General features: G+C 39.5%; 1 protein-coding gene across 20 annotated transcripts in view; it reads right to left on the bottom strand.

Moving 5' to 3' along the window:
* Window positions 1-3903: 3903 nt before the first annotated feature.
* Window positions 3904-14701, bottom strand: part of ZNF385B (zinc finger protein 385B) — a 408372-nt gene continuing 397574 nt past the window's right edge. For 19 of the 20 annotated variants that reach the window (XM_059166875.1, XM_059166878.1, XM_059166879.1 and 16 more), the window contains 4 exons: window positions 8545-8790; window positions 7507-7685; window positions 6842-6943; window positions 3904-5378 (listed from right to left, as the gene is read on the bottom strand). In XM_059166875.1, coding sequence (XP_059022858.1) covers window positions 5160-5378; window positions 6842-6943; window positions 7507-7685; window positions 8545-8790 — 746 coding nt within the window. In that variant the 3' untranslated portion in view covers window positions 3904-5159. The remainder of the gene's footprint in view (window positions 5379-6841; window positions 6944-7506; window positions 7686-8544; window positions 8791-14701) is intronic. The other variant, XM_059166877.1, reaches the window with a different exon arrangement.

The following is a 14701-nucleotide window of genomic DNA, read 5'->3' as shown; positions in this document are numbered from 1 at the left end:
TGGTATCTGTTTTACATGTGTGAGAAACTAGGGCTCTGGGAAAATGACTGAAATCATTTTCAGACATAAAAACCATAGAACTAAGAAACAGATGATAGGACTTGAATTCATGTCTCTTGAATGTAAATTGTATTGTTCTTTTTTTTAAGATTTTTAAAAAATTTATTAGACAGAGAGAGAGTGTGCAAGCAGGCAGAAGAGAGAGGAGATGTCCTGCTGACTAGAGAGCCTGCCATGGAGCTCAATCCCAGGACGCTGGGATCATGACCTGAGCTGAAGGCAGCTGCTTAACCAACTGAGCCACCCAGGCACTCCAAATGGTGTATTGTTCTTATTTAATTATCTTCCATCCTAATTTTACTTTTTCACTCTAATAAAAATGAAAAGGAGGTATTTAAGGACTAGCTTGTCTAATCATCTGTAGATAAGTGACTACTTAAAATGAATATGGCATTAAGATATTGTTACTTTATCCACAAAAGGGTCTGACAACCAGAGGCTGATATAGCTTGAGCACTTAGTGAGTAGAAGGATACATTGTATTTTCACCCTTGCTTTAGAAATTTTGGCCAAAGAAATCAGGGCAATTCCCTACAGTCATACCCCATTGCTGCTGAGAGCCGGCATCAGGTCCCTGATGAATTCCTCCATGGAGCTAATTACTTGGAGAAAGGAAGGAGGCAGAGATGAGCATCCCCGGTAGAATTTGCTCTTACACTACCCAGCTCTGCTTCAGCCCACCAAGGTATCAAAACTGGTATTTTCCCAAAGAGGCCATGTCAACTCAGGGTAACTGAGGGCCATCATATTAACAAAATCAGGATCTGGTGGAAGGAACACTGAGGAAAGGCCAGAATCCACCCACCAAGCCTACAGAGGTGAAATGAAGTCCTTCTGCCTGTTACTAGAAGATGCTCATCCTTATTGAGGGTGTACGTCTTGATGCTGACTTTCTCTGTCAAAGGGTTCCTGGTCACCTCTCCTCTCCTGCCATCATCCTTCTCTCTAATCACACCCCAGGCAGTGGGGGCCCATTTCTCAAAACATCCCTAAACTCAACGTCCTCAGTGAGTCACTTTCTATTCCTGAGCGAGTGTTAGCACAACAGGATGTCCCCCTGATGCTCTATCAGCTCTGTCTCCTTAGCTGTTTTTTCCAGCGAGAATTTCCATGGTTCCCTTTTGCAGCTATATTCACTGTAGTGTAGTTCTCCTGAAAGCACTTTCTGAGAGAAAAATTCTACAGAAACATAACCATTTCTGCTCCAGAATATAGGAATTCTCTTAGGGCAGAGATGGAGCAAACCAGGGGTAGTATGTTTGGTGTATAACACAAATGAAAACTCAGTTTTTTGCTTTTACAATAGTTCATTTTTTAAAAAAGATTTTATTTGTTTATTTGAGATACAGTGAAAGAGAACACGAGAGGAGAGAAGGTCAGAGGGAGAAGCAGACTCCCTGCGGAGCCAGGAGCCCGATGCGGGACTTGACTCCAGGACTCCGGGATCATGACCTGAGCTGAAGGCAGTCCCTTAACCAACTGAGCCACCCAGGTGCCTACAATAGTTTAGTTTTAAGCAGTTTTCAGTGTGGCTGTCAGTAAGGGACACCTGTAACTACATTTTTCCCATGCCTGGTCCTATCCAATGTCAATATATCATTGACTTTTATTTACCACAAGTTTCCTCCTCTGACTATTTGTGAGTGCTTCTAACAATGTGCCTTTAAAATCTCGTTATTTAGTTGTGAATACCCAAGAGGCCACTTCTTTCCTGTAGAATTATGGTACTTGAGATGAAGAGGAATGCTCCTGAGACAAGGGTTACCTGATGTAGCAAGTAAAAATACAGGCTTAAATGTGAATTTCAGATAAACAACAAATATTTAGTCTAAGTACATCCCAAATACTGCATACTTATTTCTGGGACATACTTATACCATGTGAAATATCTTACTGAAATTATTAAAATATTCTATTAAAAAATTATTCACTGTTGACCGGAAATTCAAATTTGTTTAGGTGTTTTATATCTTATCTGGCAATCCTATCTCAGATCTATTTTCATACTCTACAGAGACCAGAGCTGGACTGTGTCAGAGTAAACAGCATATTTTTACCTTTCCCAATAAGTGGAGAAGTAGAGCGGTAGCCTTTCCTCACTAAAAATGGCACACGAAGAGCTATTAGTTCAAATACACACATCTACTTAGGACTGACCCACCGTGCTACCTCAGAATGAGGGTGCACAAGCTTTATCTGTTTGATAGTGTTGTATATATCATTATTTGAAGCTACCCATGGCTACTTTTGGAGGCATGCATTTTAACTAATTGCTATTCATTTGTACTTCTTCTCTGAGGTGATTTTTCAAAATCTTAAACTATAAATCTAATCAGCAGATTTCTGGGTCTGTTTAAATCCTGACATTTAAAAATTTTTGAGGATGGCAGTGACCATTAATGAGACAGAGGATATACAAGAGAAATGAAATATAATCACCGTTGGAGTTCATAATAATAATAAAAAAAACTTCTCCAAAGTATTACATGGAAACACATTTCTTTCGGAGTGTGGTATTTCTAAGCCATGTCCAAAGGTTCAACCAAGGTTTAGTGTTACTAGTATAGAGTTGGAATGACTCATATTAAAACAAGCAAACAAATTCTGAATATCAAACTGGAATTTTAATAGACTCTAACCCTTACCTGATTATATACCTAGAATATTAAGATCAACAATTTTCAAATAGTTGGATAACCTCTTTGATAATGGAAGCCTATTGCCAGGGAGCACAGCTGCACTGCCATCCACTGGCCTTAACTTCTTAGAAATGAGGTTTTAGGTCCCCTCCTGCATTCTTTTCATTTAAAGAATTAGCATGGTGTGGGGTTATGGTGGGAAAAGGGGCTCTGTCATAGCTTTGTTACCACTCCTCTCCAAGTTCTGTAACAGAGTGGTAGATTAAAGATGGCCACAAATTCTTTCCTCTTTTTTACATTGAAAAGGGAGTACTTTTCCTTCCCCTCCAATCTGGATTGCCCTTCGTAACTTGCTGATCAGTAGAACGCAGTGTAAGTGACATGCTGGGACAATTTTATAAGAAGTTTTTTTTTTTTTTTTTTTACTTCCACCCAATCCTCTTGAAATGCTCTCTCTCTGGGAGCCCTGAGTTACTGTGTCATTGCATAAGACCATGTAGCTGGGCAGGCCATGTGTAGAGTTCAGCCTTCCAGCTATCATCTCCATCCAGGCACACATGTGAGTGAAGCCATCTTGGGCCTCCACTCCCCAAGTATTGCCAAGGGACTTCGTGTTGATGCCTCCTCCAATAGAAGAGCCCAGCCAAGCCTGGTTGGAATTCTTGACCCCTGAAATCATGATAGAATAAGATGGTAGTTATTTTAAGCCATTAAGTTTTGAAGGAGTTCATTAAGTAGAGAACCAGAACAAATAGTGATGTATTGATCTTTACACTTAAAAAGAGAATGAAGTGGAAGAAAAAAGGGGTGGGCTGACTAGAGAAGGTGACGGGGGAGAAGTGGGATAGAAGATCATTAATGCCTCAGACACAAAAGAAAGATGGGCTAGGGATTTAGAAGACTTACAGCAAATTAAAAAAAAAAATCAAGAGTCACAAATTTTTATCAGGTTACTACTGTGACTTAGGGCTACACTCACAACGTGAGTTCTTAAGGATTCAGAGGGAAAAGAGCAGTAAAGTCTTGCCTCACGCAGATGCTGTGAACAGTAATGAATAAACATGACAAATGAAAATGCCTCAAATAAGAGCTAAAAATGCTAAATATGTAAGGAGCAATCTCTTCACCTACTGAAAATCGTTCATCAGATGATTTCAAATTGAAGGTGTCTCAGGAGAAAATAACTTTGAAAACACAAACAGAGTTTTGCTTTTTGTACTTTTATTGAAAAGGTACATTTAAAAAAATACACAGACGTTTTACCATTTACAGATTGCAGATATAGATGCTCTAAAAGAGTTCACTCTGTTTTGTTTTATGATATCTCTTGCCCCTGATACCACAAACATTCCAGTCTTGTTGATACCAGTTTAGAAAGGGGGGCACGGGAGCATGACCTGCAACATATTCGATGAACAGAAAGACAAATTGTTCAGTTATAAATTTTTTTAATCTTCTGTACATTATTGCATTAGGGAGCCACAAAATTATGTAGCATCATTACAAATGAAAACAGGTTAAAAATGAAGAAGATAATAATGTAGAAATACATGGATTCATTGTCTCCTTGCAGAATACGCACAAGAGGTGCAAAAATGTGCAGCCGAGGGAGCTCTTTTTTTCTGGTTGTATACATTTGCTCAGCAACTCAAACTAGTGAGGAAGCTACAAAATAAGTTAAACAAAAGTAGCAAACAGGTAGTAATTATAGCTATGTTATATGGCTTTCTAGTTCTTTTAAATATCACCAAATAAAACCTGAAGTAAAGAAAATACATTACTTTATCATTTGTTCTCTTAAAGAGAAAATTGAAAGCTACTTTGCTTCCTAACATTGACACAGCAACTAAAAATGTTGAATTCAGACAGGAGATACAGAACTAGTACTACACAGGATACAACAGTACTTGGGTCTAAAACAGTACACAATCCCTGTCGACAATAGTACACCAGAAAAGAAAACGTTGTGATCCGTTGGTAAGATGGTATCCACAAGTGAGCACTTGTGGTCATCTAGTTTTGTTCCACACTAGAATGTGCCCCGTTGGATTCCAGAGTTATTTACAGACGTGTGAGGAAGACCCTAGTTTTCAAGTCTGTCAGGAAAATATTCCTTATCGTTTCTAAGCCAGATCACACCCATGGAAAAGGAGTCGGCGAATGGCATATAGATACATTGTTTTGTTTTCTGACCGATACATTTGCAAGAAACCAATTATCTCAGAGACACAGATCGAGTGGGGGAGGGGCGGGGGTAAAGCCTGGGCTGCTCGGGTCCCTAACGGTGGGAGCGGTCCCTAAAAGCACTCTTGAGTCTAGTGAGCTGCTAGTCTTTGGAGTCGGGGCTGGGGTGGTGCGCCGCCTTCGGTGGCCGGGGCAGGTGGGGGGCCGCAACACGGAAGGCGCCCGCCACCGCACCCCGCGGGACCTTGCTCCGGCGGCGGCCCGGGGCGCCGGCCGTCAGTAGGGCGCGAAGAGGATGGAGGCGGGCGTGGCGCGGATGGGCCCGTGGCCGGGCCGCAGCAGCGCGGGGGGGATGGCTGGCGCCTGGAAGAGCGACGTCGACGGCCGGGGCGGCAGCGACAGCGCCGACGACACCGCCGCCGCCGCCGCCAGCGGCGAGGACAGGAAGGCCGGGGCCAAAGGCTTCATCATGTCTTTCTGGAATGCGAGTTTTGCCTGACGGAGGGAGAGAACCGGGGCGGGGTGGGGAGAGGGTTTTGAGTAAGCACCGCGGACGGCTCTTCGCGACCCGCGCGCTCAGAAGTCAGCTTTTAAAAGATCGCGCCTCTCCGAAGTCAAGAAATTATTTTCACTGAGCTGGTTCTCAGAGGCTCGTGGCATACCTTTGCTTTAATTTGTTTCCGTTTCAACTCTTTTTCTGGGGGTCTTTACCCCTGGGGACTAGGACGCGGCAGGGGGCAGGGGCGGAGCCTCTCTGAGTAGATACTAAAGCTATTTTGTGCCGCTTCTTCTCACAAAGAAAAAGCAAACGTACCGGAGGGTTTCCTGCTTAGATTATGGAGCTCAATTTACAATTCTGACTACTCCTAACCCACAGCGCAGCGAAGGGAGAGGTTTTCTGGGCGGGGGGCGGGGGATGCCTGACTTCCACCTTCTCTCTGAAGAGCTGCGCTGGGTGAGGTAACTGGGGTTCGGGACGTTAGGACCCTGGTAAGCGACATGAAAACAAAGTCAGTGCGCTCCTGTCTCTCTGGCCACTTAAAGACCATTCCCTGAAAAACTGCAGCTAACTCAAGTTTCTGTCGTTGGGAATGATCCTAAGTGTGCTAGAAGTGTTCTCCTTTTAAAGGAATCCCAAGGTGGAATCTTCCTGTGAAGTAAGAAATCAATCCCTAATTTCTCTCTTTTGCAATCAGGAGACGCTTTGCACATTGGATTTGTTTAATGCAGGTAACACCTGCTTGCAGCATCAGATGGAGGCTTTGCAGAAGCTGGGAGCATCGCCTCCAGCTGGCCAATCTCACTTCAACCTCAAATGGAATGCCAGACTGGGCTAAGTCCCAGGGGGATTATGAAATCCATCCATCTGGGTATTTACATGACATCTATTGCTGGCGCCCCTGGGTATTTTTGCAAAGAAACTGAAAACAGCACAAACTGAGAGCAGGTAGGACAGGCTGAATACCAACATGCCTGCTAGACAGGTTAAGAGACAGTAATACAAACACCCACTTTACTTCCCAGAAAAGGGGGGTGAAAGGGGAGTGGAGGAGGAGGAGAGGGAGCGTCTCTAGAAGGGAGGGTATTAAATGGATGGAGTTTTGTTTTAGGAAGGCAAGCCCTCTTCCCAGGTTCAACATATTCCAGGATTCCTCAGGATTACTTGTCTTTGTTCCTGAGCCTTTATTTTTCTTTATATGTTAAAGAAGGTAGTCTTTTGAAAAGGTCCTGGTAAAGAATGAGGTATTAACTCTTAAAGAGGTTCAGTTTCTCTTCTCTAAAGCAGCTTGCTTCAAGGTGACCTATAGCAGGGACTACTAAGCCTTCCTTCTAAGCTTCAGTCTGAGAGGGCTATTGAAATTCAAAACCTTTCAGGGCCAGTTAGTCCCCAGGCTCTCCTAACCCACAGTCCTTAAGGGGGACCCAACAAAACAGGTGAGCAGGTGAGGTGAACTTACTGCTAAAATGCTTGGGCTCCGCTGGAGTTTGTTGTAAGGGCTGTATTTCGGCTTCAGTGGTTTCCCTGCAACTCGATCCTTATGCCTTCGGCTAGAAATGTGCTGAAAAAGGTTGGATGCATTAGCTGAATCTAGATGTGAGCTTTACTTTATTCCATGTAAAATGTATTTCCTAAATAGAGGTAGTGGGTTGCTCCATTCCCAGTTCTGGGTCCGCAGGTCCAAGGCGGTGATGGACCACCTTGCTCTCAGCATTCAGACCTGCTCCCCACTCAGTTGTAATGCTTCTCTTCCTCTCCTTTCTCTGGAGTACTTACCCTGTTTGGCTCATTTTTACCATCGTGACTGATGAGTCTGTCTCCCCAACCAGATTTTGGTCTTTGAAAGACGGGCTGAACATCTTGTCTTCCAGAAGTTCCTGCTCCACTGACTACAAACTCCAGGTTGAATGCTGTGCTCACCTAGCCCAGATCTGACGTTTAATAAAGATGCACAAGTATTTGGTACTAACTTTTTCTTCCATAGCACCTGCACATCATATATTGTATACATCGTAGAAAGATTAGTAAATTTATCTGTGAGCATAGTGGGAACTATTATATAGATTAGTTACACACGCCAGTGGTGACCCAAACAACAGTGAATATTAATTCAAGATACATTACCTGCTTGAGTTGAATTTCTGAATTAACATGAACATCACAGATCTCACAATGAAATGTCTTGTTCTGAAGTCCTGAGCCCTTACTGCCATTCTGCATCTTTAACCTTGATCCAGGTCTAGGATAGGACTTAATTGGACCAGCCCCGTTACGAGCTTCAACCATGGTCTTGTGTTTAGAACCTAAGGCAGCAAGAGACATATAATAAGTAAATAGCTATTTAAGAACCGAATAGAATATATGTATAGCTTTGTGTTTTCTTATCCTTGAGAAGTTTATCTTCAGGCTGAATTTCTCATTGCTTTAAAAAAATCATTTTACTGCTGATTATAAACACTTTTTATTTATTATAAACAATCAGGCTGATTATTCAACACATTTTTGTGTAAAAAGGGGGAAACATGAGTATATTATGAAAAAATATGTAAAATATAAAGAAGCATAAAAAAAATAAAGATTACCCTGTATTTTCACCACTCAGAGATAACCATGGTTATCATTTTATTTTTTTCAGGTTTTATTTTGTCTATATACTAAAAATATACATATTTTCAAAACTGGGATCATACTAGTTATATACGCTGAAAATTTCACAGCAAATCATATACTTTTTAAAATAATTACACTTTAATAACTGAGTAATATATTCTCTCTGTTGGATTACTATAGTGTATTCAACATTACCCTACTGAGGGACTTTTAAATTGTTTCCCTTTTCTTCTAAGTGTGATGCAGTGAATTTTGTGCATGGATATTTGTCTTCATCTCTGTCACTTCATCGTAATGAGTTTTGGGAAATATTAGATGCTTTTGAGAAAATCAAGAACAGAGTAAGTTTTATCTCCAATTTGCTTTAAACTTTTGCCTTGCTGCTTCCAAAATTATTGTATCATACTTTTCTTAAAATCACTCCTTTGAATCAAAAAAGCAGAGAAGACAATGAACAAACCTAACGTTTGAACAACAAAAGATATGGTATTCTGCTGGGAAAAGTTGGGTTTTGTTATAAACACTATTTAAATTCAAGTGATAGCTGCTAACCTGTGTTGTGTGCCTCTAGCTGTGACAGGGAGTTCACAGCCACTTTGCATAGTGAACAATACAGTAGTTTTTTGGCTTTTTCTTCTTCTGATTCAGAAACAGTACCAGGAGCTCCATTTGTGCTCTTCGAGGGAGAAGTGGCTGCTCCAGGTGGCAAGGGTGCTGTGCCAGATTTGAGGAGATAGGAGCCCCCTTCAGAGCCTGATGGCTGACTGCAACTGTTGACTTTTAGCTTCCCTTTGTCTTCTAAGAGAGATGCAGAGAGATTATATTGAAGCTTCATATATGGTATCAACACGTGGAAAACTGACATAGAGGAATTAACGATAGAAAATGGATTTCCGCATATAGTTTTAATCTCCAGCACAGATTTTAGTTCATTGAACTTGATTGAAAAAGAACTCCATGCCATCAGTTTCCAATATCACCTCACCCCAAGATTATGATGACTTATGAAAAATGACTTTTTGTCCTCCCACTGGTAGCAGGTAATTTTCTGAGATCCTTGAGTTGTAAATTATGCTCCAGGGAAGTTTTTAATGTAGAGGAAAACTAACTTCTTTCCAATTCAAGTACATGATATGTTGGTAATGTGAAATAAGTCATTCATCAATGGTAGTTTCATTTGACTATTCATGCTTTCATTATGACATGAATATAAAGTTAAAATTCAATTTTTATACTAAGTTAGCATTTTAACTTTGGGGTTTGGGGATAGAGGTGAAGGAAGAAACATGGTTAATTGTGGTTATGGTTAGTTAAGCTTTTGCTGCTCTTTGAATGGCAAAGCAATGTATTTGAAATAAAAGACGCAAAGACTTCATTCATTATATTTATGCCTGCCAGTCTAAATTCTAAGGTGTTTTTTAATTTTGTTTTGTTTTTTGATAAACTCTACCCCCAACATGGGTCTCAAACTCACAACCCTGAGATCAAGAATCACATGCTCTACCAGTTGAACCAGCCAGGCACCCCTAAAATTTTAAGTTTTAAGTAATGACATTAATCATAAGCACAATATGAGGATTAGCCAAATAATTTATAGACATCTTGGCATTTTGATCATGTAGCTCCTAAATGCTTCTAATTCTCAAGGCCCATGTTGCAAGCTATAAGAAGGCTCAGAGTGACTTTAACAGAATTTTACTCTTCAGGGTCCATTTGCTATTCAAGACAGGTTCTGTTCAGTGGTCCTTTGGGAAAGAAACTGGAACTTCTTAGGCAACAGCCCAATCCATCACACATTTAAGTTGAGTAGAGCTGGTGCTCTCAGAAAATGTCTATTGATGTGTTGATAAACTCTTATTAAGAGGGGAAGGAAATTAAAACTGAAAACGTATTTGTTAATTGTCCTAGCTAATTTAGATCTGTGTACCATGGGCCTGGATCACCAAGACGGAAAGAGTAGGGGAACAGCAACACAATAGTGTGTGTCTTTTCTGCAGATGGGGCAAAGCCAAAGGTTTGATATGCATCAAAAATAATGGGAGATCATATTTCTACCAGTTTGATTTCAGGATCAACAGTTGATTTCCATTCCTTTTCCTGCACTGGATACATCCAGGTCAAGACTATCAGGGATTCTATAGATGAATTCCAGATCTGGATGGGTTTGGAATAAGTAAATGCTCAGGTTCCTTTTTTATCCCTGGGTCTCACAATGTACATTCCTTTTCAGCAAGTTTATTAAAACTTCAGGATGCCATGAAGTATGATGGTAAAGATCTTAGACTTTTACTAAACTGACCTTCGTAGTATGAGAGAAGGAAATAAAATCAGTCTTCCTAAATGGTAACAGTAAGTAAATTAGATTGAAGATTGTTTAAGGCTTGAACTCTCTCATCTCTAAGGATCCTTCACAGTGATTTTACAGTATTACAGAACTCACAGAGCAGTGAAATAATTCAGTAATCTTAACATTTGCCCCTATGGAATTACTTAGTTTTTTGTGATGGAACTCAAGTTATTGCATAGCAAAATCTTTGCTTCAGGCATTTCATAAGATGTTTCAAATAAATTTCACCTAAAGAATCTGACCTGTTTTAGTCATTTACTCATTCTCTCTCTTGTTTGTATTTAATTTATTGTCTCCCTCATATCCTCTAATATTTATATAGAATGTTAACAATTTACAAAGTGCAATCACTTACATTATCTTATTATCTCTCAAAACAAACTTGTGAAATAGGTAAGATTGAAAATAATTATTCCCATCTTAAAGATAAGAAAACTCGGGCTCCTCAAAATTGAATAATGTCCTGCAGATTAGTAGGTGGCATAAATGAGCATGATGTTTTCTCTAACTGTTCACTGGGTAGTATATTCATCTTCCTGTACAAAGGGTGGACTTCATATGGCATTAACATTATAAAAGGCATAGAGTAGTCACTGCAGATGTGGTAAAGCTGTTGTTTTCTTTAGTTTTAAAGCATATTTGCCTTAAATGAAAATATCTAGCCTATTCAATAATCATCTGATTCAGAGAAGATGGACAGAATTATCTTTTTCTCTCTATTCTTATTTAAGAAAAATTAAACATTTCCTTTCCATATCCTTTTTTCAAAAGAGGTCATTTATTCATTAACAAATGCATGTTAACAAGATGCTAGATGCTGACAATGTGCTAGACACGGAAGAGAATAGTGACTAAAGTGGGTATAGACTAAGAAAATAGAAGTATAGCACGGAAAATGAGACAGTCATTCAGAGATCTCTAATTTATGACAGAAACTGGTAAGAGGCATGGGAGCATGGAGGAGGAAATAATTAATTCTGGTTAGGAAAAAAGAGACATTCTTCATAAATGAAGTTATATTTTGGCCAGGTTTTGAAGGTCAGCTTTAGAGAAGCATAGGAGGAGGTGACGAGTAGAAAGTGAACGGTTGGAGGTGGAAACACGAGGAAATGCTTAGGTGTTAGAAAGGGTGAGGGTTGCTTATTGAATACCTGCTAGCTCAGCATAGGTGATGGCAACAGGTATAATGAGAGATATTATTATAAAGGTGAGTTGAATCAGAAGGTGGACAATATCTTAAAACTCTTAAGATGGATAACAAGGGAAGCATTTTCCTTTAAAAATATTAAGTGATATGGTATGTTTACATAAATTATGTTTTACTTTTTATCCTCTAGATAGGCCAGAGTCATAATCTCTGTGAATACAGGGATAAATTTTGACCTTGAAGACGTGTAAATGGTTCCATCATATTCGGGGAATTCTGCCATTGGATTGATATCAGGTAGTCAGTAAAGCAGATTCTAAAATCACCAATGCAATAATGTATTTGAACTTTGGAATTCTTTCCAGATGTATAAATTTATAAGCTTCAAAGCCAAGTTTTTTTAATTTCTCTTTTAATTGTTTTATATTGTTATCAAAATCCATCCTGTTACTTTTGTTTCTTTTGGCATTTTTTATTTATTTTTATTTTTTTTATTTTATTTTTTTTTAAAGATTTTATTTATTTATCAGAGAGAGAGAGAGAAGAGAGCGAGCACAGGCAGACAGAACGGCAGGCAGAGGCAGAGGGAGAAGCAGGCTCCCTGCTGAGCAAGGAGCCCGATGTGGGACTCGATCCCAGGACGCTGGGATCATGACCTGAGCCGAAGGCAGCTGCTTAACCAACTGAGCCACCCAGGCGTCCCTCTTTTGGCATTTTTTAAAAGCCTCCTTATTTTGTGTATTTGAAAGTTTAATGAATGTACTGTTTACTTCTGTTTCTTTTAATAAAGATACATGTCATCTGGAACTTCTGGTTCATGTGAATTCCATTTTCAAGTACCCCACCTAGTGTTAATTAGCAGGTCTTCTGACAGCCTTCATTATTTTCTGATTACTCAAATGCCTTCAGGTTTTATCCTACAAGACTTTGAAGCAAAATTTGCTTAGCTATATCAGAATTGCCCTTTAAAACAAATATCTGTAATTTATGCCTCCAAGCGAATTTAATTCTTCAAAGTATCTGTCCTGGAAGGTTCCACGTTGATTTACTTATTTTCCAAAGTTCTAAGCATTTTGAAAACCTCCCATTTTAGAACTGTTTTCATATCTAATCAATAAACCAAAATCAAAACTTATTTGTCACAGCTATTTTTTACTCCAAAACTTTACCCCGTTTAACCCACCTGTTCATCAAACTTAGCACTCTATTCCTCAGACACAGCTTCAGAGGACTAATAAGCTAACACAGAAGATGAAGAGAACATGCCAGGGGTTCTGGAAGCAGCTTTCAGAAACTAATCCTGTGGGTAACTAGAAGACTGATGTCCATCTGTATGTCTTAATTTAAAAAACAATCAAAGAAATACTATAACTACATTGTAGATCTTATAGTTTGAAGTAGAACTTTGGAAGCTATAACCAGTTTTTATGATTCCACTTACAAAGTTTACTCTTCAGTTTAATGTTACTAAGCTTTTTCTAACCGGGTTTCAATGGTTTAATAACAGATACATATGTTATATAAAAAATTTGTGTTCAGTGTAGAAAATAAAGTTAGACAAACATTTTTTAAAAATCACCCATGATTCCATCGCCTAAAATAACTTTTTTCTGTAAAGCACCAGATGGTAAAAATATATTAAACTTTGTAGGTCATACTGTTTCTGTTGCAACTATTAAGCTTTGCCATTATAGCAGGAAAGCAGCGACCAACATGGCTGTGATCTAATAAAACTTTATTTACAGAAATAGGCAGGAGGCTGCCTATTTATGTTTAGCCCACAGGTAGTACTTTGCCAACGTTTGACCTAGATTATTATAATGATAACTTACTTCACACTATTTAAACAATAATATATGTGAATAGACAGAAACAGGTGAATAGATATATATGAATAGATGGAAACATGAGGACACTAATATTTTTCAATTAGCAATAAATCAATATCTTTTCAGGTCAGTAAATGCAGAGTTGGATCATGATTTATAACAAATGATATTTACTTATATGGGTGTACTATAATTTATTCAACTAATCTTTGATATTTAGGTTATTTCTGGTTTGCACTTTTACCATGTTAAAGATACCAAAAGGCAGTTTGGTTGCCTCAGAATGAAGGACACAAGCCTAAACTGAAAGCAATTGGCATCAAGTATCTCAGCATCTTAGAATAAGTCCCCAGGGAAACCCTCAGACACAAACGTGTAGCATTTCTATGAGGTAGTAGAACTTATCCTGTTACCAACATCCTATCACTCACTTCCTAGATTATCTAAGGATCAGAGGACTCACTGACATCATGAGCTTCTGTCCTGATTGGATGCTCCTCAATCTAGCCAAAGTAGTAAAACCAGAAGTACATGTAAGAAAGGACACTGGCATTTCATTTTTCAGTCTGGCAAGTTCAGATGTTAGTTATCTGCCCCTCATACCAGTAGGGAAAGTAGGGAAAAGGAAGGTTGGGGACAGATGAGCTGGACCCAAAATGGTCAGAAGTTGAGGGACCTATAATCTCACTTTGGCATATCAAGGTTGAATGAGTTTTCTTTGGGTCAATAGGACGTCTTGAAGGGCAGTCAGGCTTAATCCCTGTTACTGATAACTGACAAGAAGGCTGAGCATCAGGACCCTGGCAGCAAGAGGCAGAGGAGTGGACTTCTCTGGTGGCAGGACCTACAGAAGGACTAGAAGAACCACATGAAGACCTTACACATGGTCCTCCCGAGAGAGGAAGCGTCTGGACACCTACCATGCAGACGGCATCAATGACTGTCATTAAGTACAAAAACATTTGTCCTTTCTTCTTTAGTTCCTACTCCTATCTGTAACAATTGGAAAGGGCAAGCACTAGAAATTATAGGATGGGGAAGAAGGGAAGAGTAGACAATGCCCCTTCCCATGGCCCAAGCTGAGACAGGAAGAAGGAAGTGCTCAGTTGGATAAGAGCTTTAGGTTTCAGTAAGACCAGACTTTCTGATATCTGATGTTTTTGACGAATGAAAAAGGGACAGTCAACAGAGGAAACAGGCAATCATGTTTACTCCACTGAATTCATAAATTCAGTAAGCTGGTTTTATAAATAGCATTGTATATAAACATCTCTGTATACTTGCCTAATAATTTTCTCAGGACCTAAACTCTGAAGGGGAATTACTGGCACAAAGGGCACATATGTTTTTGAACTTGTGATGCACATTGCCAAATTGTGCCCCAGA

The sequence above is a fragment of the Mustela lutreola genome, chromosome 3, assembly GCF_030435805.1.
Source record: "Mustela lutreola isolate mMusLut2 chromosome 3, mMusLut2.pri, whole genome shotgun sequence".
NCBI lineage: Eukaryota > Metazoa > Chordata > Mammalia > Carnivora > Mustelidae > Mustela > Mustela lutreola.
This window is presented reverse-complemented; position numbering and strand designations above follow the sequence as displayed.